The 23,893-nt window shown below is 37.9% G+C and overlaps 1 protein-coding gene across 4 annotated transcripts in view; it reads right to left on the bottom strand.

Moving 5' to 3' along the window:
• Positions 1–19,191, bottom strand: part of senp6a (SUMO specific peptidase 6a) — a 34,775-nt gene extending 15,584 nt beyond the window's left edge. Inside the window, exons 1-8 of one of the 4 annotated variants that reach the window (XM_042503219.2) lie at positions 19,054–19,191; positions 10,777–10,870; positions 9,144–9,207; positions 8,575–8,681; positions 6,922–7,074; positions 5,842–5,862; positions 2,163–2,233; positions 716–810 (exon numbers count right to left, since the gene is read on the bottom strand). In XM_042503219.2, the coding sequence (XP_042359153.2) occupies positions 716–810; positions 2,163–2,233; positions 5,842–5,862; positions 6,922–7,074; positions 8,575–8,681; positions 9,144–9,207; positions 10,777–10,870; positions 19,054–19,183 (735 nt within the window). In that variant the 5' untranslated portion in view covers positions 19,184–19,191. The remainder of the gene's footprint in view (positions 1–715; positions 811–2,162; positions 2,234–5,841; positions 5,863–6,921; positions 7,075–8,574; positions 8,682–9,143; positions 9,208–10,776; positions 10,871–19,053) is intronic. The other 3 variants (XM_042503220.2, XM_042503221.2, XM_042503222.2) reach the window with 3 other exon arrangements.
• Positions 19,192–23,893: the final 4,702 nt, after the last annotated feature.

Below are 23,893 nucleotides of genomic sequence, written 5' to 3'. Positions count from 1 at the left end.
AAAATATGGAGAAGTAGAACAGCTAGAGCCTCTTATCATTGTGCTTTATTTGTTCAGGGTTTCCTACTGGTGGTGGACTGGACAAAAACCTGTTAATATCTAAGTCTTTCATAAAGTTTAAAAGCAGGTGTGTTTCTCCTTCCAACCAGAAATGTGGGATTTTCTTTTGCATGCATCTCTCCCCCACAACTTTTCAAACTGTTGGTGATTTGGTTTGCGTACAGCGTATCCATGACAATGCACAGAACCAACTGTGAACAGACGGGAGGTTGTGCATCGCAAACTGCAGTACAAACCTCAGTTGAGGCACATATTCCTAAATGGCTGTATACATGCCCAAATAATGCTGCTAAAATCTGAATAATACCGGCATATCTCACAAGTCTTAAAGAGGAAATACTAAATTCAGAAAACAGCTAAATTCTGACAATTAAATGGAATATGCTGTTTATATGATCCACATTAAATCAAGAATATTGTCATTTTAATAGGGAAATATTGGTGTACATGTAACTGTAGCCTCTGAGAGGCTGCACCACACACAGGACACCTCATATTTAAGGATTAGGCCTACATTACCTGCTCCAACAAAAATACTATGTATATGTCTGACACCATCTCCAGCTCCGACTGAGAGGAAGGACAAGTGTTCAGTTCACATGATTTCTGGGTAATTTAGTCATAACCTTTGTGCTAATGCTGTATCAACGCTTACCTCCGCTGCTTTAACCTGTGAAGGAAAAGTGCAGCAGTCCTCCAACGCTTTCCTCTTCTGCTGGACACGACGCTTTACGTTCATGGTCTCCCCTTCTGAAAGGGGCAAAAATAAAACAATCACAACAAAGTAATTTGCTTTCTGATCTTAACTTGTCTTTGAATAACTGTTCACAGATTACTCCTATGACTGATTTATAGTCCAACATCAAAGGAAAATCTAACATTACTTGTCATAAACAGCATAAACATTCTGAAGTAATAGCCAAAAACATGCTTTGTGAGGTTACAGTGACCACCTAAATCTAATCAGTTCGTCTTTTAATCAAAGTAGATGTTTGTGCCAAAATTGAAGAAATTTCCTCAAGGCGTTCTTGGGATATTGTTTTAATGAAAATGGGATGGACGGACAGATCTCAAATAAAGGAAAGCAGATAAATGGCTGAATTTGGCAGCAATCGACAGATGGAAGACAGCAGGAACAAGTTTATAAAAATATAACTTTGGCTGATAGTTTGTGTTTAACATAAATGTTTTCAATTTAGTTATACAAATCTCTTATTATTATTTAGTTGTATGTTTTGTTTTGTCCTCTATTTTATCTGTACTCATTTCTTTTTTTTGTTCTGCTGCAACACATGCATTTCCCCTTTGGGAATTAATAAAGGCTTTATTAATCTTATCTTAATTAAGGTCCAATTAGCTATTGTTCAACACATCTGCTGGTACCAATATATTTATGATTAGCAAAAACTGACTTTTCACTTTTGCCAGAGAGTTTTAGTAAGTAAATTGAACTGAAACAATGCCCTGTTTACTAACAGGACACTGTAAGATCATTGTTTAAATCCCTGTCTGAGCCATCCTAACATGGAAAGTACATAATGTGAAAAGGTGAATGACAAAAAATATTTTGGAAACAGTTTCCTTCCAGGGTCACCTTTATTCCTTTTTTTTTTTTTTTTTTTAAACCGTCCAATTATTTTGGTATTGTGTGGAGCTGTTTCAGTTAGAGAGCCTTTCTTAGCCCAGCAAGTGTTTCATAAGCTTGGCCAGGAGCTTTGAGGATTAAATGTGGGAGGCCTGAGATCTCCTCCTCTGCTGGCAGGAGCAGGGAGGAGGTTCAGCTTAGATCTGCAGCCCTGCAGACGCAGCTGGCTGTCACACACACATCATCACAAACACAACCTGCTCACACACACTTCCATAAATACAAAGATAATGATCAGTGTCTATGCACACATTTTCTCACAGATGCTGCACACACATGCCAAAGCCACATACAAGCAAACCACAAACGAACAGACCACATCCATGCGCGCGCAACACAGTGTGGCCATCAAAATTCAACACCAGCCATCAGCCAGTAAATCACCCTGTTCTCTTCAAAACAACTTGAGAATGACTTTAAAAAATGTGTGATGTGTTTGGTGAGCTGTGAACTCTACCCGAAATCTCTGGACAGGTGAGTACTATGCTGTCCACTTCTACAGCTTGCTGTGTGGTGGAGAATTCATTTCTGCAAGAGAAAAAAAAGACAATTTGGTCTGTAAAATCGCTGCATAAAACATTGTTTCACATATATCTAACAGAGGTTTGGAACCAGGTTTTACCCCCACTGGAAGGGGATGCTGAAAGGGTTCTCAAGAAGCTGTCTTGGTTTTAAATATTGCATTCATTGTGTTATGAAATGAACAATTTTCAAAAGCTTTCATGCCAAGACTTTGACAAAACTCTGTAATTCCACTTTCAAGGATTTTTTCAAGGCCCATGTAAACCCTCTGTTTGGGAAAAAATGGGGTAAATACAGAAGACTTAAAACCAACCACCAACTTTTTCCAGATTAATGGTTAAATTGATCAATTCAGCTACATCTGTTTGGCTAATGGTTTGATTTTCTTAGTGTTAATAAATTCCATGAAAAGACCAAAACCAGCAATGTGTTAGTCTGTCTCTTAGTCCTCTCTGACTTCCTGTCTGTGGCTCTTAGCTCAAACTCTTTTGGTTCCCACTAAGTATGTAAATCTTTAAAAAAATAATATTTATATTTTTTATTCTCAGCCATTTCCTTAAACAACTGTACACTGTCAATTTCTCAAAGAAACAGGGGTTGATAAAGCATTTGTTGACTATTTTCAGCAGAGGATTAATTCACATTTGGTGCTCTGGTGAGTATTTGGGGCAGCAGGATGTATAAAAAGAACTGGATACAGCATTGGAAGCAGGGCCTTGTTGATCTCTATGAAAGTTGCTCAGTGGTGCATGAAGCCTCTAAAGTTTAGCTTCCCGAGTATAACATCACCTGGATTTTTCGCATCACTAGGCCGGGGCACTTGAGACTTCACTAGCCGAGCTGCTATCCTCCGGTGTAGCGCTCTGCTAACTTGAATGGGGGATAAAATGATTCAACCGTACGGCTCTTTGCCACTCTCAAAACCAAACGGATCAAATCCTGTTAGTTATTTATCTATTTATTTATCAACTAATTTAAAGATGTCTCTTTAACAATGCAAGTCTATGAAAAAGTCTTTTGGGGCCAAATGGCATCATGTGACGCTCCACTGTTTGGCTCTCAGAAACTGTCTTGGAAGCCCAGCGCTGTTTCTGGTGGCTTCATTTGTGGTAGCAGGACGGTGTGTGGGACTGAGCCAAAATAAACTACACTATCTATTCACGGTTATGAATAAACATGTCACCCAGTGCAACTGTGTGGCTCACTGATGTGTCTTTAAGAGAATTTTGGACAACGATAGAGCTCTTTGGCACAAAGGACGATTTGGGGGTTTTAGTGTAAACATATTCAACAGATCTGGGTCAAAGGTCACTGGATGTATGAAAAGCCATGGAGATCACAGGCAATAAGCTACAGATATTTCACCACAAAATGGAAGAGCAAAGCTGCGGCCGGCTAATTATCAGCCAGAGCGCAGTGATAAGTTGAATGTCTAAACTGCTGAATAACAAGTAATGTTTCACTGCTGCTTGAACAACAAAGTCAGATTGTTTTCCTCACATTTAAATGTTTTTCAAAGTATTACAAATGGCAATCAAAGAAAAGAGCAAACTAGGATTCAGTCATACAAGACAGCATGTTCTCTGTGACAATAAACCTTTGAATGAAGACTAAATAATTAAAAGTGACCGCCCTGCGGAGGCTGGAACAAATATGAATCAGTAATGAGCTTCTACAGTATTTGCAAGTCAGTGTAAATGCAGCCAGAGCGAAAAAAGGTTTTTCATGTTTTTTAAAGCCATCATGGTGCTGCGCAGAGATCTCCAGCACCAACATTTAAACATCTGCTTTGGAGGTCTTGGCAAGAGTTCTTGTTGGAAGAACATAACACAGTGTTTTGTGACTCCAAAATTTAAATTTATCAGAAAAGGTTTCTCTGGGACAAAACCAATTCTGGAACAGTTGGGTAAGAAATAACGTCTGACAGCTTTTATATTTTATGGCCTTATCCATGAATTATTTGCACTTTTTTTGGCAAGACGTTGCGAAGGAAATAAGGAAAATATTTGGGACAAGTGTTGATTAGTCTTGTGTCACATTATAACTGAGTATGATCCCATATAAACTTAAGGCACAAGATGAATATCTCTTTCACATACTTTTCGCAGCCAGCAAGAAAGCTTTCAAACAGAAGTGGCTGCAGGCAGCCCTTCAAATCAAAGAACAACTGGAATGCAACTTTCAACTAAAAAAAGTTGGATTTGTCCAACTCTATCGGCTGTTCCTCCTCAACAAGTATCATGTTGCTGATGTCAAACCGCTAATTTAGCATTAAAATATACACACTCAACACCTTTTTTACCTAGAATATTTAAAGACATTGGGAGCTTTTAGAGGAGCTGTATATGACATTCAAAGCGTAATGGTGATTCAGAGTCCGAGCTAGGATTGTCTGCATACGGCTCTCAACATGGAGGTTTACTGAGCCAGCAGCTAGCAGCTAAAAGTGCTAACAAGAGCCAGATGGATGACAGATCGTACGATGCTATATCAGCAGTAACTGCCATATGAGCACAGTGCAAAGCAGCGGCAACTAGCTAGCCAGTGAGATACACACAAAGGAACTCACATGCACTAACATGCACATGCGGCCAGACCGTCTTTCACTACAAAGAACAGAGAAGCTCAGATTGGATAACACACAGAAGTAGCAGGACTTCATTCTCTGCTCAGGCCACCATTATTCCACTATGTCTTTATACAGCAAACTGCTGTTTGCTGCTATATTAATTCTGTAAATGTCAATGTCAGTGACTTTTAGACTTCTTTGCTTGTTGACTTTAAATATACTTGCTTCTGTTCGGATTTATGTTCTTTTTTTTCAGTTCATAGGTAGACCCAGTGCTTAAGCATAATGTTATTTTGTCTTGCAGTTGTTAATTAATTCAATTTTGTGTTAATTTTATGTAAATGACACTCGTAACAGATGCAGTGTGTTTGGTTTGGGACTATGTGAGAGCCCTTAAGAGTATGTTAATGTTTTATTGTTTTCGTGTTGTTTTGGATTGTGAAATGTATTATCAATATTATTTACTGGTTTAAAAGTTTGTTAATTTCCACACTGTTTGTGAATGAGGACCCTCCTCAGAGACAGTACATCTTGAGGGGTTTATCTTAAAATAAGAAATTAAATAAATAAAGTAAACAGCTGAAAACAAACAAGCAAAAAAAGGTGGGCTTTAGGTTCAGTTTGCATTTGAAAAAGAAAATTGGACTGGTTTGGGCTAGAATTGACATTTCAGGCTGTTGCTACTGTACAAACACAGAGTGGAAAAATGTATAGAGGTGGTGATCCTGCGTCAACATGTATTTAAAGTCAAACCTCTGCAGCAACATTAAAAAAATATTCATACAAAGTGTCAGCTCTGGAAGTAAGCGCCTGGTTCTACCAACACTTTAAACTGTTAATGCAGCATTTAAGCAGCATTACTGCTTCCTTATGCAGTCTGTTTTTGTCAGTCATGCAGAAACTGCATTTTATACGGGAAACAACATGTAAAGAAAGGAAATAAAACCACACAGAGATTAAAATTTAAAAAAACAAAAAGGCATGAAATGAGATCTGGTCTTTTTACAAAGATTCACAGAGTCATGCAGCTGGATCAAAGTCTTACCTTTCCTTCAAATCAAGGCTGCTTGGAGATTAAAATCAAAGACAGAAACATCTTACTACTGCAATAATTCATTTTTTAAAGCCTACACTTCAATTAAAGTTGTTTTTTTTTACACCACTTCCACCCAGAGGATGAATGTAATGAGCCAGTGAACATCTTCAGATTTAAATTACTTTCATCCACATTAGAGAACACCTTATGTGCATCCAATACAAGCTTAGTTTTATACAATTCAAGAAAAACATCCTGTCGCACTCGTTTAACTCCTTTAAGGATTCCCCTGTGACTGAGGTCATACCTAAAAATTACATAATTTTTCTTTTTAAGAGAAAATCCAGTAATTTTGTCTGCTGGACCAGAGGATGAAAAACTGAGGAGCCCCTTCCCCAGGGGTGTCGCTTTGTAAAAAACATGAGTACAAAGACACTGTATGAGTTGAAACACACAGGTGCCATGCTGGTGATCTGATAACAACCGGAAGTTGTTTTTTTTATGGTTTTGTGCACTCATCAACATGGTCAGCAGCAGCAGATGCTGTGAAACACAGCTCAAAGAGGAAATTAGGGCACTTTAACTGATTCCCAGTGACAGAAGGATGTCATTAACGCATTTGTACATTATAAATAAATCATAAGAAAAAATACACCTTATTTAAGTCCATGACTTGCCTGGAGATGATCACATTTTTAGTTTTTTTCCAACATCAACGTGGTTCAGTGCTGGCAGTTACTGTTTACAGTGTAGCCACAGATGCAGGAACAACTAGGGGCTAATTCGGTATGATTAATGGTGCAAGTTTGCTGAAATGCAAAACAATATAGGCTGTGCTCAAGTTGTCACCCACAAAGCAACTTGCTGAATCCATGGCAACATTATACTTCCTGTTCACAACCCCTCATTATGGGAAGTGTAGTTCCTAAACTTCAGAGAATGAGTATCCCTGAAATAGGAGTAAGTTGGTCTCTAAGCAGTCAGATGTAACAGAGAAAGGCACAAGTAAGAAAACAGGAAGGAGATTTTTTTTTGTGCAGCTACCAGCAGGACAGACTTGAAATGCGGCTTGAACTGGCTCCATCTTACCTTTGGACTGGTTTCCTTATTGCAGAGGGCATTTGTGCGTGCTGAAAGTGTCGCCCTTGTAAAACAATTCCTTGTGAAGGTGCGGGACTGATGATAAAATAGTTGGTTCTGTTGGGGATGGGGGAGGACGTTGCTACTGTGAGAGGAACCTCGCTGCAGAAGAGGGAGACAAAGTCAAGTCAAAAATAAAGAAGCCACATCATACTTCAAAAAAAAAAACAACAGCATGTTATTAGCCATTTTTACATTGTAAATAAGGACATCATAAGAACGCTTTGTGTGTGAATGTATGCTCAGCATTGACTAATCAGATTTATAATGCTTACAGTCTTTGTGAGTTGTGGGTCTTACAGAATTGCACCATGGTTCTTTGAGCTTAAAGTCAATTTTGCCATGTTTAGTGAAGCGTAAGCTGAATAGACAGCTGTTGAAACGAACAAACATCCTGCTGTGTATGTGTTTGAACTTGTTAAGCATATCTACATCGACTGATCAAGGCTACCAGTCTGTCTGTAGGCTTGCTTGTTTTCACTACAAGGCAGATTCCCCTCACTTGCTACAGTGCACTTGGGAACAGAATCAATGAGTCAACATATAAAACATGATTAATATCTTCCCATGAAGCCGACATCAAAACTATTTTGATTCCTGTAAATTTCTGTTGTCAATAATAAGGCAGCAGGTCAGATAGCCAGCTAGCCACTGACCACTCAGCTCCGCAAGAGGTGCTGCTGACAGACAGCAACGGGCAGAGACATGCAAACAACATATCGGGAAGATGGAGCCATATCTGGATTCAATGATGTAATGCTTAGGCGCTGCTCATGTCTCGCTCACATCTCACTTTGGTGAGGATTTCCCATTAAATAATCTCCAAAGGTATTCAAGCTTTTGTGGTAAGTATCTACAAGATTCTCACTGCATTAAAGGAATTTGAGATATCGCATTCACGAGAATGGGACAGACACAGGGTCGAAGTGACCTTGACCTTTGACCACCAAAATCTTATCAGTTTATCTTTGAGTTTATGTAAATTGTGCCAAATTTGAAAAGAAAACCTTAAAGGCTTCCTTAAGATATCACGTTCACAAGAATGAGACAGACGAGGCAACAGTGACCTCAAACATTGACCTATGACCACCAAAATCTAATCAGGTCATCGCTGAGTTCAACTGGATGTTTGCGCCAAAACAAATTCAGTCAAGGTGTTATTGAGATATTACATTCACAAGAATGGGACAGACGGACGTACAAACAACCCAAAAACATAGTTCCTCTGGCCGAGGCTATTGTTGGTGCGGAGGCATAAAAAAATCATTGTTTCCTAGAAAGACCATATTGCACAATCTCAAACGTCTGACTGGAATCTGTTGGCAAGCGCTTATTCATTACTATTAACTGGGCAACAGCAACAAGTGAAGTGAAACATGACTCTTCTCACAAAAATAATAATTTGTGAACAAAAGTTGAACTGCAGTAGCTTTTTCCACATTCCTGACTTGTTTTAAATCACAGCAGTGTTTTCATTTCCAAACCACCTGAAAATAATCATATCACAGACTGTAAGAGCTGTGTGTGGCAAGTCTGCACTCAAAAACCACACATAAGACAAAAAAAAGCAGTTTATATGAATAGAAATACACTTTATTGTACCTGAGCCTTTTGGGCGCCAGCTTGTTCAGAGGCCTCATGTGATTATTTGGCCGGTTTTCATACGTTCTCAAAGGGTCAGAGGAACTGAAGTGCCTAAGAGTGGGAGACTGTGGAGACAAAACACACACACATATTTATCAGAAGGGGCATCAGTTAGAGGAAACAAGATTGATGTCACAGGTTAGTTATTGTGGTATTAACTCCGGAACAAAGTGGTGTAGTGACATCATCATATGTGAGCTTGTTATGACCTGAGCAAGCATGTACAATCACCAAAACATATTAATTAAAACCACTTAAATCCACTATTTTTTTCCGACATAAATCCAATCTGGTGTGAACAACAACAACAGAAGCAGCAGCAGCCCTTGAGGCCTCCCGTAGCACCTCAGCTGTGTTAGCTCATGGACTACCCGAATCCTCCGGGTGCCATTGCTCTGCAGCGCCAGGCGCCAGCCAGGCTTTGGCGCTGTCTGAAGGGCCGATCAGAGAGCCCGCCGACCCCGCTGGGAGTCAAAATCACCGAAGGTGAGACTCAGAAAATGAGAGGAAGAGAAGAGAGCGTTTACCTTTTTCTCCTCTGGGGAGGTTGGCTGCTCCCTGTCCATCTCCTCCACGCTCACCACATTCGCACTGAGAGGAAATAGAAACAATATTATATATTTATATTATGGCTGGTCTTTTGTTTTAGCACTCTGGGTTGAAACATTTCTACAGAGCATGTTTTATGTTGTGTGATATGTGTCTGTGGTTGCATATCAGAAGTATGGAATGACATGTCTGCACAATACAAGAGGACTCTAGGGTTTGACCGATATGATATTTACATTATTGCAGATGTTTTTATTCAGTGGGTTTAGTAGTGTCTACACCTGACATTCATTTGAAAATTGCATTATTTTTTCCATTGAAAAAAACACAGTTTAAGATTGGCCAACACAGATATTGTGCCCCCTTAGTCTACACTTATTAGGGTCTACAGTTTATTGGGAATGTCTAAGTATGTAATTGAAACAGTATTTCTCCCAGAAAGCTAGGTTCATCACAAACATTGTAACTGTCATATAAGTAGGACTCATCGCAGAGCAGGGTTTAACTTGCAGTAAGATTATATGTTCCTCCTTGCACATTCCCAGGGTACAGTTACTATTTAGATCACACTTTAGAAATTAAGTTTTGACTTTCTACATTTTGTAAAAACTCAGGTTTTCTTTTCCCCCCCAGCACTGTGTCCTGGGGCGCTTATGAACTACTGCAAAGTGCATTTATGCGATTGTTACATTTCATTAAAACATAATAATTTCTTCTAAAGTTAGCGAAGATGTCCTTTATTTCAGAAGTATATGCTGCATTTTGTATCGGCATAGGTGTCAGCGCACAATTGCAGTACAGAAGGGCCAAAAATATGTTTGAGATCATTAAAGCAGTATTGAAAATACAACAAATTACAATTGATTATGACAGCTTTTACAGCTAGCAGCTATTCCCACGAGCCAGGGAGCGGAGAAACGCTGGTATTCTTAACAATAATTTTCACAATCAATTAATTGTTTTATTTATCATGCAAATAATTTCTGGTTCCCGAATCTCAAAAAGTGAGGACTCTGCTTTCCTTAGTTTTGTAACTCCATAAATTCAATATCTTTGGGTTTTGGACTAACGTTTAAAAGACTTCACCTAATAATAGGCCTTTTGCCACTTTCTAAATAATTGTATAGACGTAACAGTTGTTTGAAAAAATGTTAAATTAATAAATCAACAAAGAAAATACTCACTACTTAGTATTTAAATGAAGATTGTATTTAAAAAAGCATTTAAATACTTAAAAGATGCAAAGAAAGCCACATTTAACTGCAGATTTAACTATTTTTTTCTGCATGTGAACAGGTGGACACTCTTGTGTCCTGATGATCAATATTTTCTATCAGCCAACATATCGGTCCAACCCTAGCAGATTCCGAATTGTAAAACATGGGAGAGGATTTACATGCAGATGGTGTTTAATATGAGCACACAGATCTGTACTGCAGCACTAAAAAGGCCAGTGCGTATCTCATGAGAGACGGGAATAGCCTGCTCATCAGCGGAGGTGTCACTGGGGTCTTTTTCCTGTATGTGGAGGGAGGGCTGTGTGGTGGGAAAGTGATGCAGTGCAGCGCTTGGTGGTGCTGAAAAACGAGGGCTGGAGAGAGAAGTGCTTACTCATGACTCCTTTCCTCTTCACTGTCACCAGAAAGAGAAAAGCTCCAGTTGTGCTTGTACCCTCCATCTCGCCTGGTGTCTGATCTATCCAGGGCTTGAATTGAATAATAAACCAGACTCACATCAGTGCAGGGACACACAGGAGCAACACACAGCACATCAGCTGAAATGAAGCCACGTTTTCAGGGCCGCTCATTTCAACTAGATGATATGAAAAACTGGTAATAATTAGCAAAGCAGAACTTTAGGGTTCCATGCTAATATTGCAAATGTGCAAGTGGAACAGCATCTTTCTATAAATAATAAAAATACACTCATGTCACAGCAGAGGGCACATTTGTCTTCCTGTTTGCAGACTTGACTCATTCTTTTAGTTGTGGTCAACAAGCATGTGCGGTAATATGGGTTGGATAATACCAATATCCCTCTGTAAATAAAGATTATTATATAACAACAAATATTACGATTTGTGACATGAGGGTAAGTATAAAAGTCTATCTTGTGCATGTGTAATTTTTTTCAGCACTTCATATATATATTTCATATTTTCATCAACTTCAAAGGAACTGAAAATTGCATTGAAGTGTCAAAATACATTTCCAGAATGTATTTCAAATTACAGGTGACATTTCCTCCGGTACCCAGAACAAGCATTTTGGGATGAGTGCCAATCTAAGGACCTTGGTTATACAGTAGTTAAACATGTTTTTTCAGCAGGTGTTCACCTCCAATCAAAGTGTTTGTAATATGTCAAAAAAAAAAAGGGTGATAAGACCTTGTTGATGAACAAAAAGATCCATAAAGGTCCAACAAAAACAAAAGGTTCTGATGGAGTGCTGGTGAACTTCCTCCAACACTGAACTTCAACAGCAAATGAAAGGTTTAGATATAGACATTTTCCTATTTAAATGCAGCTTTAGAGGCCGTGTGTGTGGGTGAGCGCCACACGTGTGCAGAGCCTGTAATCTGACCCCAGTGTACGAGTCAAAAGGTTAGCAGTCCTCATCATTCCTCTTTCTCTTCTCCATGACTTTACTAGTGTGGAGGAATATATGGCCGAATATTATTATATTAACCTGTTCACCAAATGAAGCCAGTTTTACACCAATTGATTTTCCATGGAATTTTTTTCCCCCCAAATTCGATTTTTTTCCCATCCTTTTTGCCTTTATTTGATAGGACCGGTGTGGAAACAGGGGAGAGAGAGAGGGGATGACATGCATTAAAGGCATGTGGGCTGGAAGCAAACCCGCGGTCGCTTCAGCAAGGACATAGCCTTTGTACATGGGGCCCCCGCTCTACCAGATGAGCTACTGGGTGCCCCTTCACAGACAAATTTCTAATGTAAGAATAAAGTCAGAATAAAGCACACTTCAAGATCTTGATATTTGGTCATAAAACTCCATCAGAGCCATTTTAAGCCTTTTTCTCATTATAACGTTCCAAAAAATCAAACACGTCTTGGCTCATGCAAATAATGGAGTTCAATGACATGACCACTGTCAACAATCAAAAGGTGGGATTTCTCCAGCAACAGACAGCAATCAGCAAACCGGGTAGGCTGTAAACATAAAGGGGATTGTGGGGAGGCGCAAGAGCGTGAAAAAGTCTCTGCTCTTTTGGACTGTGGGAAAAGAGAAACTGGTGGACTACTGGCATGAACAAGAGTCCTTGTTTAATACGTTGTGTGTGTGATCAACCAACTAGTACTTATTTTAGTGAAATGGTTCACCTCTTATTCCCACCATTTCCTCCCACTAAAATAGCAAAGCTAGGGGGGCTGGTCGCAAGTTGAGGAAACAACATCTAAAATGTTACGTTTGCATTTGAATGTTTAACTTTATGGATTATAATAATGCCGCACTGACAAGAATACTGTTGACGTATGACACCTTTTATCTTGTGTTTCTAGAGTTATGTGTTTTTGCAGACACGTAAGGAATTGTTAATATTTCATATTTCTCAAAGGGAGTTTGATGCAGTATTCTCCACTAGGAGCAGGACTGGAAATTATCTCAGAAGGAATATAGTTGTATTCTTTCAAATAGTGACTGCAAGATTCCCAGGTTTGGGGGTGCCACATTTTAGTCCTTAGAAGTATTTTCAAAGTCTTACAGTTTCTGGTAGTTAACACTTTTTTACTGTGAACTTTACTTTTGCACAATCCATCTTCTTTGTTTCAAACACTCAACAGCCTTTTTCATTTTAAAAACACACATTTTACATATCTTTTTATTTTACATTTTTTACTTGTGATTTTCAACTTTTGCAGCACCTGCTTTTCATTTTTATTTTCTCTTGCTTTGTTTGTTGTTATGTACCAAAACACCAAGGCAAATCCATGGTGTATGAAAACCTACTTGGAAATAAACCTGATTCGGACTGTTTTTTTTCCATCAATGACATGATTTAATTAACCAATATTTACTTTGAGTTACCTTCAATCAGTCTTCCGAGCTCTGACACCAATCTCTGGGGTGTATTTTGTCTTATTTATCCAAAAGTGTGTCACATAAAGTGAGGTAACTGCACATTTAAAATTTGGGGGAAAGGAGAACAATCGTATCAGTTTTGGCCCTGAGTTTAGGTGTCAAATGGGGTACCAAGGATAAAATGTTGGATCGTTGCATCCCAAGACCCACATTAGACCCACAAATTATGAAGTTTCATCTAGTATCCACTGGAGTTGTTGGTAAAAAGGCAAAAAGAAGGTGCTTTTGTGGCACTAAAACCACAACCAGCCATCAAAAAGTCAACATGAAGAGGAAGACATCAGCACCATCAGGGTCAGAGGTCCGCTTCTGATGCTAAAAGTGTTCACATTCACAGCACATTCCTTACAAGTTAAACTTTGAATGTGTTTGTTTGTTTCTTAGTCTGTCTGAAAAGCTGCAAAATATTAAATGTATATATTATTAACATATGCTACATGTCCAATTCTAGAGCATCCAGAACTACTTTACAGTAACATTTGTGAATCTTTCTCTTTATTTATTCCTCTCAAGAGAATGCCTGGAAATTTAGTTCAAAGTGTGGATTGATAAAGCCTGCTGGTGAATATATGTGCATCTGTTTCGGAGGCGATAAAACATCTGTTATCTCAATGTTGAATAATAATCACCTACATTATTCTGCAGTTATGTTTTTATAAGGACAGCAAAATGCTTTAAACCAGAGCTCTGTCACTAAAAGGTGTAGTTAAGTTTCAATTATTGTTTCCTAGTGAATCAATAGTGTATCAATACATTATGGATATATTTTAAGATGTAAATACATATGTAAAAAATGTAAAGTAGATGCAGTACATTTTATGACCACTCAACTACATCAAAGTTGGATAATTTGTTTCGGTCAAGGACAGAATTCAAAACGCCTTGCTGATAACCTGCAGACAGCAGATTGTACTAAAAACAGCCCAATTACACTCATATTGCAGTTTTATTATTATGTGATTATTTACCAGGCTGATATTACTGTATTTTTTACTCTGTGTCTAAATTAAGATGTGCTGGTCATAAGCTGGTAATTTTAAAAAGCAGAGATCTTAACATGTTTACTTTGTTTGAAAGTACAAACAGGTGAAAAGTATCTTCATAGAATAGTTTTTCTCCAAAAGATTTTCAGATTTGAGCTTTAAATTTGTCAGGATTTACTGCTTTTCTTTTTCATGAATCATAAAGTGGAAATCTATTGATTTTGAGCTAATGGTCAGGTAAAACAAGAAATCTGAAGATGTCATCTTAGGCTCTAGGAAATAATACTGGGCCTTTTATCACTATTTCAAATTTTAAGGACGGAAAAGATTAATAGAGAAAATAACTGGCAAATTAGTTGTTAGTAGTAGTTGTTAGTTTGCCTCAGTTCAAATTTTGTCTTGAAAACAAACAAATCAATTAAACAATATCAAGGTACTGATAATGAGGTACTGTTAAATTTCCCTGATTATTCAGTGCAAACAAAACATTAAGAGTTGACCAGTCTAACCCCTTTTTGTGAAAAAATTACTGCTGCGCTTTATTTTTTTGTTGTTTCTTTTATACCCATAGACCTCTAAAAGGGGACGCTGTGGAATTAAGAAAAGTCAAAAGAAAAGTTGATATTACAAATATAATGCAACAGCTTTTGTATAATGATAAAAATGTTGAGATACAAATATTTAATGTGTGCTGGATGTTGTTGAGAAAAGTTTCGTTTTTCCGACAAGGCCCTAACTTCCTATTTCTGCCAAAAATCAACTTAAATTTGTGAATATCAAAATAACAGCCAAAAATGAAACACAAAGCAGAGAACATTTAGTTTCCTTATCTAAAATAAGGAAATATAACCCACATGGATAATAAATATAGGCTCCTTATTTTTGATGATGTACTCTCCGCTTCAACAAAAACATCACTTCAGTCACGCCATTTTAAAACCCACTGACTCCATAAACTTTACCTGCATAGTCGTATTAATGCATGTTATCCATCTGGCTGCAAGCCCTGCAGGTAAACATTAGTTAAACCTCGATCGTACAAGAATTAGTCATTTCATGGCTAAAATACAGGCCCTGAAAGCTGCGCCTCGTTCTGTCCCACAAACCAAATTCTGAGTGTCTCAGCCCATTTTCCTCCCAGCGTTATACATAATGCTTCTGCCCTTCCCCTGCAGCTGCAGGAGTGGATTAACAGAGGTTGAAGAGATGGGGTTCGTGGCGAAACAGTCTGAATATTCAAGGAGAAAAAACTGCAGCCTGTTTTTATTGAATTATCCATTTCAGGAGCTTTTTAAATGACAAGAAAAATGATCCTCAAAAGTTGAAAATATATTAGATTATGATCCCAGAGCTCTTCTGCTTCAGTTGGTTCAGTCATCTCGTTCAGTCCTGCACGAGCCAAATTAAGCCTGTTGTAATCTCCTCCAGCTCATCCACAGTCAGCGCCAATGTCTGCGAGATTCATGTTCCATTTTCCAGCTTCATAAATCACAACAAATGCCCCAATAATGTTAGTGAGGGGACATTTAGATTCCTGCTGAGCTTTAGTACACTCATTTATTTCACAACAATGGATTTCCTGCAGGACAAATCCATGATAGAGGATCTCTGATGACAGCTAAAACTACACAGACGAGATTTATCCAAACAGACTGAAGTGAGAGGCGCTGAAAGAGAACTTTGACTCTCACATGATTAAATCCAAGCAGCTTGTTGTCAATCATAACTGGGCTCAACCCTTAGTGGAAGTGTAACTCATCCATATATTAAACATGTAGTTAATCTTCCAAAAGACACAATTCTCAGTGTGCTCTTGGGGCCAATTGCAGCAAATTTGCAATATGAGATAATTTCCTCCTTTTCTCCTTTTGCTCCATCTCTCCCTTGTTTCCTGTCATATCTAATTAAGGCATTACATGCCCTAAAATATAAGCTAATAATCATTTTAAAAAATCATGTTCCGCTAATTAAAACACACATGACTGGTAAGCCCTGTACAGCTTCACTTTTATTTGCAATTTGCAAGCAATAATCATTTGGGAAACTTGATGCTACCAATATTTGCATATAGCTTTTGTGAAATGCGCCCCTGCGACGAATTAGTCTTCAATAAGACATTATTGTGGCCAGGTAGGTTTCCTTTCAAACAACGCTGGGTGTTGAACCTCAAATATAAACTAAAATGTGTCCATTGCACTGAGAAACGAAACTTGTCAGGTACATAAAGTTGACACTGAAAGTCAAAATGAGCAAATAAATGATTTAACTTGATCTCTCATGAGAATTTAAGTCAAAATGTTGCCAATTTTAGACAATGGGGCAACAACATCATGACGCAGTGCATTCTGGGCATTCTTTAGGGCATGCCTCTCCACGGGAAATAGACATCCGGTACGGTAGGTGGCGGCATGCAACTAAAAGTTGGTATTGCAATCTGCAAATAAACACATTGAAGTCCCAAAGCCAGTGAAGCTGAATAAGGAAGCAAAGGACCGTTTCTTTGAAAAACTACAGGAATTAAACAGCTTTGATCTATATTAACAAAAGGTGTGGTCGAGTGATTTTAACAAGCTGCCAAATGTAACTTTTATGGATGTGTTTTTGCCTATGCTTACTAGCATTTCCGAAATTATAAAGTTAAGTAACCTAATCGCTATACACACATCTCTCTGTCGCCACTTTAAAATAAATTTTTTTAAAAATCTAGTTTAAGTATGATTAATATTTGCTGTAAACAGGGAGGAAATTTAAACTTTTTTTATCAATTTGTGATACTAGCATTACTAATACTGCTTTAGCTTCCAAGGTGGAAAGCAAAAGAAAACAAAAAATTACACCCCATTAGCAATCCCCTTCTTACGCTGGTCATAAAATTAGTTATGTCAGTTGCTAACACAGCAAACATTCACTATCCCTGTGTGATTTTAAACTGGACAAACGGAATAACTGGATAAACTTAACTGCATCATCTTCTTCTCTGAGGTTTATTCATGGCAGGCTAACAACATTTTGGTACATTACTGCTACCAACTGGTATTGTACTCTGTCACTACAATAGCTTTTCCGTCATAAAGTCCCACAATTTTTTGCACTGCTTACTATCGCTGATGTCACAATTCTCTATTATCATATTTGGATATGTACTTGTTGGGCTGCTTGAGTTTGGACAGTGGTTGAGACCATTTAACATTTGAGGACTTTCGTGTTTTATTACGCTGTCAATTTTTCTTATTGTCAAATCCCATAAAAAGACCACAATCAACAGTGTTAGTCTGTCTCTTAGCGCTGTCTGAATTCCTGTCTGAGGCACTCGGCTCGAAGCCCACTGGTTCCTACTACATATGTGCATCTTTCAAAATAAAAGTCTCAGTAAAACAGATAGTCACTGAAGGTTTTATCAAACAAACAGAAGAAAATAAAGCATTTGTTGGGGACTATTTTCAGAAGCGGATCAATCTACATTTTGGTGAGTATTCAGGGCAGCAGGACGATGTATGTGGGGTTGAGTCAAAATAAACTAGAGTGTGTGATCATGGTGATGAAGGAACATGTCACCCAGTGCAACAGTGTGCCTCACTGATGTGTTTTTAATAGTTTAGGGACAACAAGGCTGTCTGTGACGCAGAGGAAAAAGACATATCAGGCTTTGATACACACACGGTACCTTAGTTAATGGATACATTCACTGTTGGTTTTGGTTTTGGGGTTTGTTGACAGTAATCGAAAGACAGGATATCTTTGACCTTTCTTTTGAATTAAAGGGGTTTAAAATGATTTTTGCCCTCAAAGTAAGGCATTATTTTAGCACTCCCATACTGTACTGACACTACAGTTAAAACAATACTTAATAAACAGCAATTCCAAAACATCTTTTGTACTGCTTTGTAAGGGGATGTTGGGAACTTATTTGCTTAAAATTAACACCTTTTTTTTATTCTTTCTTGTCTTTTAAGCTGACTTAACTGTATACTGGGGCATATTTTCCCATCCCTGCCCTCATGACACTGCCATTGACCAAGGCTGTAATGACATAATTAACCCAATTAATCTCTTCTTCTGTCTAAGTTAGAAGATGTGCCCCTCAATAAGATGTAAATATTTCTGTTTGTAAGTGTGTAACCTCCTTAACTGAAGTGTGAACCGTTAGACAAAGTGAAGACCACCATGAGTAATGGCATACTAACAGCATGAAACACTGGGAACATTATGTTTACAATTTGACTGCGAATGTTAGCCTGCTAATTTTTGAAGCCAGGAAGTCTGCAAGCCAGTTTTGAGACTTGTTGAGTGTTACTTAAAGTGTATATGTTTGTTATTTTATTGCTGGTGTATTTTAATGTTTTGTATAGACGTTATATTTTGGCTAAGAGCCTAGCAAAAGGCAGGAAGGCCTGGCTCCGCTATCGCTACATCCAGCTCCACATTGCTGAGGCAGCTAACGTCAGCGCTAACAGTCGTAGCTCGAGACCTGCACACCCAAAATTAAATAAAAATTCAGCCGAACCGTACCGCCCAGCCGGTGTCCCGTCTTCCCCCTCCAAGGCCCAGAGATGTGGCACTGTCACCGGCCTGCCAGCGCTCATTACACTCCAGCTAGCTGAGGATGTCACAACAAGCAAGCGCTGCGAGGCTAACGTTAGCTTCCTAGCTCCAACTGTGCTCCACACATATTCTGCACCGGTTATATGTGACAGCAAGCGGACCCCAAAAATCTGCCCCAGCAAGCAGAAATACCGAGCACAGTGTGCGGGTAAAATGGCAGCTGGCCGGCCGGTGCAGTAGAGCAGAGTGTCACAGCTTACCTTCGAAGAAAAAGCTGCGGTTGTGGGCCATGTTTATTCCATGATCCTCTCTCAGATGATATTGTTGCTCATCGGAGACCCGGGCAGCAGCTCGGCTCTGTGTGTGTAGCTGTCTGACTGCTGCTCTCATCCAAACCACCGAGGCTTCAAAATAAAAGCTCTGCTTTTAGTGTGACAAGTGCAGCCCACAGACTCAGCCATGTCAGTGGAGGAAGAAGTATGTAGGTATTTTACTAAAGCAGCAATACAGCAGTGGAAAAATATTTTGTTACAGATAAGAGTCCTTTATTCAATATTTTATTTAAGTTAAAGTTCATGTATTTTACCATTATATTGTCACATTACCTTTTCTCAGAATCAGACACTCTATGTTGTGGATAATTATGTATGGGTTATTATGTAGAGTATGTGCAGATGTCTGTACAGTATACGTAAAATTTAGGTTAATAGCCTATTATTTGCTATTGATAGGCTATAATAGGCTATAGGCTATGATAGGCTATTATTTGCTTAAATTTCTGAACTCATCAGACTTACATCTGGGACAGGCATCTATATGGGATGGACTCTTAATTCCTTTCATACAAAACTTGCTCTCCGAAGCTGGACACACAATCAAATTATTAATTTAACCTTTTGAGACCTGGGCAAAGTGACTTTATTTTATTAAAAAACACTTGAAGAATACAATGAGCAACAAAAGAAGAAATAACCCAGACGCCAACAAGATGTCAATAAAAAGTACAAGAAAATTACCTGAAAATTTGCCCAAAAAAAATCCCCCAAAAAACATAAACAAGAAATTACCCCGAAAAATTATGGTAATTCTACAAAAATAACTTTACATATATAATTATGATCATTATGAATACAGTGCAATGGTTTTCTACATCTACTCGGTTAATCTCTTTTTTGTGTCTTTATTGTTTACTGTCTTCTTTGGTGCTCATGGTGTCATTAAAATTCACTAAGTGATTGAATTTTAGGGACTCTTACTTAGCTAAACATGTGTAGCATGCCCATATTGACAAAAGTTGAAACAAACAGTATAAACATATTTGTATGCATGAGCTAAGCAGCTAACTGAGGCTATCTCCAGCAGGTAACCAACAACCTGCCGGAGATAGGCTTTCATACATCCAAAGAACTTCTATGAAAATGAACTGCATGGCGATCAGACCAGGCTTTTAGTGCAATTGTTTTACATTTACTGCAAATTCTGGCTAACAGATAACACATTACTTCTAATATATTGTGGAAGACTAAACCAAACCAAGTGTAAGCTTACTTTTATTTTGAAGGTTATTTCCGGAAGTCCATTGTTTTCATTTCTGTGGTTTTACTAGCCTACTAACCTGCATAGCTGTGTGCACAACCCTGGAGTTCGTAAATGTCAACATTTATATTTTGATAGTTACTAATTCCGGTTTAACAGGCATGCACACTGTACATATCGGTTTATTACTTTGTTTAATAATTGAATATTAATTTACACTGCAGGAGATTTAAAAAATAAAGTACAAAAAAGTAGGCTAAATTAGTTCATTTCAATGTCATATTTGAGGAACTACGGGATACTGTCAGAAAAAATATATATATATTATACAAGAGAATGAAAAAACACCACACAGTGTAACCAAATGAACATAAACAAACACTTGAAATCATCCCTCAATCTCCAGCTGCATGAAGAGACGACGATCAGAGCTAGATGGCGGTGTTCCTCATTAAAATGAAAAATCACCATCAGTATCATGATGTCACTGCACACATTCCTCTGCAGTGAGTTTATACTGACACTGCACATGACAGTTATTTTAAACTGCTGTTGTCCTACAACATTGTAGATCATATGGAATGTGATATGGTTTAATGTTAGTAAAAATGTACTATTTGCTATAATCAGATGATATAATGGAGGGAAGTTGTACTTATAAAGCATTCTGGGGCTTTGTCAAACAAATATTTCCATTATAAATCAATGTGGTTGTCATTTTTTGATTAATCGGTTAAGCAATTAGTCTATAAAATCTCACAAAGTGTTAAAAATGCTCATTTGTTATGAGTATACCGATATGTTGGATGACAGAAGGTACTGATCATTTGGGGATGCAGAAAAATGGGTTAAACCAGCAAGGAAAGGCAGCTTTATTTGCACCTTTTTAGGTATTAAAGTATGTTACAACTTTATTTAAAGGTATTTAATCAGGTTAAATTGTTTTCAATCACTGTTTAGTCTTTAAAATTATTTAACAAAATAATATAATTGCCCCAAACTCCTAAGAGTCTTCAGTTATCTTTCAACGTAATTTTTGTAAACCAGCCTAAAACCTAATTATATTCAGTTTACAAAAAAATCTGCAAATCCCCATATTTGAGAAGTGGGTTACTGCAAATGTTTGGCATTTTTTGCTTAGTAAAGGATCTGAACGCTAACACTAACATTAATTTTCTATTTTTTTCTAGCACTAAATCTTGCTACACAAACGTAAGCCTTAATATACATGTTACTGAATGCCACTTCAATTTAATGCAAAAAAAATATCCATGTAGTCAGTATAAAAAGCCTATCAATGTAGACACATTTCTATTTTTGCACAAATTAAATAGATGAGATTCAACATGTTAATTAATGAGCCTAACATGTGATGGTAGGCAAATTTCGATGTTTTTATAGAGCCAAGCTTTACTGTATGCTAAGCTAATTATCTCCTGGCTTTAACTCTGTACTCACACTGACATGAGAATAGCATCAGTCTTCTGATTCATGGAAAAAGAGCATAAATGCGTTAATTCCTCCAGTGTTGAATTTTGCATAACATCATACCTTTACCCTGCTCCAGCTCCTGCCATAAATGAGACACAGCACAGTTTCCAGCAGTATATACAGTCCATGATAATTCACAGTGAAATGTGCCGAGTTGCAGGAGCAGCTCATTAGAGTAAATTGAGTCATGGCCTTCCCCTCCATTAAAGCACTGAGACGATTATCACACAACACTTCGCTCATTCATCTGCAGAGGTTCAAATTAATGGAAAATTACAGATAACACAGGGAAGGTGGTGGCTGTCTGGTAACTGTGTGAGTGCAGGAGGCAGCTTGGGTGTGGTGAATGAGTAGAAAACACATCAGTTATTATTCCAGCGTTGCATTTTTAACCATTTTAAAATAAATGACTCTGGATGTCAATGTCGGCCTTTTGTTTGGTCCACCACTTTGGTTCAGACTGAAATCTCTTAACAAATATTGGACGCATTGTATAGAAACTTTGTACAGACATTCATGATCCCCAGCGGATGAATCCCAGAGATTTTGGGGATTCTCTGACCTTTCCTCTAGTGCCTCATACAGGTCAAAATTTGCTCTTATCCTGTAAAATATCTCATAATTTTCTAAATTATTGGCATAGCATTTGGTTCTGATATTCATGTTCCCCAGATGACATATCCTCCTGACTCCTATATCTACCATGAGATTAAATTTTTAGTTCTTTATTAAAACATCTAAGCAACTTTTGCTGTGAAACTTCGTACCCATAATCATGGTCCCCAGATGATGAATTGTAATGTTGGTCTATCTCTGACATCTCCCCTAGAACAGTGGGTTTTTTTTTCCCCAATGATGTATCCCCTTTGAAATACTTTTTTTTAGTACCCCTGACTAACATAAAACTTTTGGGGTTATAATTGTAAATGCGATTGCATTTTTTTTTGTTTGTTTGTTTGCGGTAGTTGACACTATACACTTACAGGAATCATGACTATAAAATGTGGTTTTACTTACTTAATATATTACAGTATTATTTTAGGAATAATGTGCACCTAATATTTCTTTTTAATTTGACATTGAAATGTATTGCATGAAGTGTAACATTTATCAAAACCAAATGACAAAATGAATATAAAAGATAAAGAGTGCTCATCTTTTGGGAGGCAGAGAGTTTTCCTTTGAAATTACCACTAGGAGGCACTAAAGTTGAAAATCTTTCAATTCTACTCCCAGTAGTTTTTATGTACAAAAAATAAGATAAAGTTAAATATAATGAGAGAAAGAGAAGTTAGGCAACATGCTGTGTGTTGACATCCAAGAATGGATGAGTTGACCCTTCTGAATCGACACCCTGTCCCACACTGACCTCCTGTGAGTGTGTGAGCGTGTGTGTGGGTGTGTGATCGCGTCGCTGACTAACAGCTGTTTTATTTCTTTGTGAGATGATGATGTGAGAATGAACCTTCACACAATATCATTATGTCTCTGTGTGGGAACATGTTTTGCACTTTTGTAAGATTAAATGTTTCCAGAACGAAGTAAAAACTCTGCAGGACAGGATGACCTCCAAAATCTCTGCATGTGTGTGTAATTATACCTTACTCATTTATTTATACAGTCTATGCTTGCTCATTGTTTTATAAAATGATGTGATTATATTTAAGTGCTAACATGTTTTGAAATTCCTTTACAGTGTTTATTTATGAAAATGTCTTTATAAATCCTCTTTATGATCAGTGAATCATGGCAGGAGTGACATATGACACCACACACTGACCGTAATGTCAGCTGTGTTATGTCTGCTGAAGCTGGATGTCACACTTAGTAACAGCACACGGCTCAAATTCTCACTGTTCCTCATTCATAACACCTGACACGCTTTTATTAGGAGCAAATGTCTCTATTTACAACTGTGAATAAACCATTTAGTAATTCAAAAAAAGGCTCCCCTAGCTTGCATCAGTTAAAACTGCTGAGACAGTCAGGAGAAACAATGAATAAAGAGAAATTAGTGAGCACCCGCACACATTCATTTTCACAGCTTAGCTGCACTAACACTGAGCCGGAGAA

Source organism: Plectropomus leopardus, chromosome 16 (genome assembly GCF_026936395.1).
Source record: "Plectropomus leopardus strain MGB_pleo_1.0 chromosome 16, ASM2693639v1, whole genome shotgun sequence".
Lineage (NCBI taxonomy): Eukaryota > Metazoa > Chordata > Actinopteri > Perciformes > Serranidae > Plectropomus > Plectropomus leopardus.
Note: the sequence above shows the minus strand (reverse complement) of the source record. Positions and strands in the feature narration are given on the sequence as shown.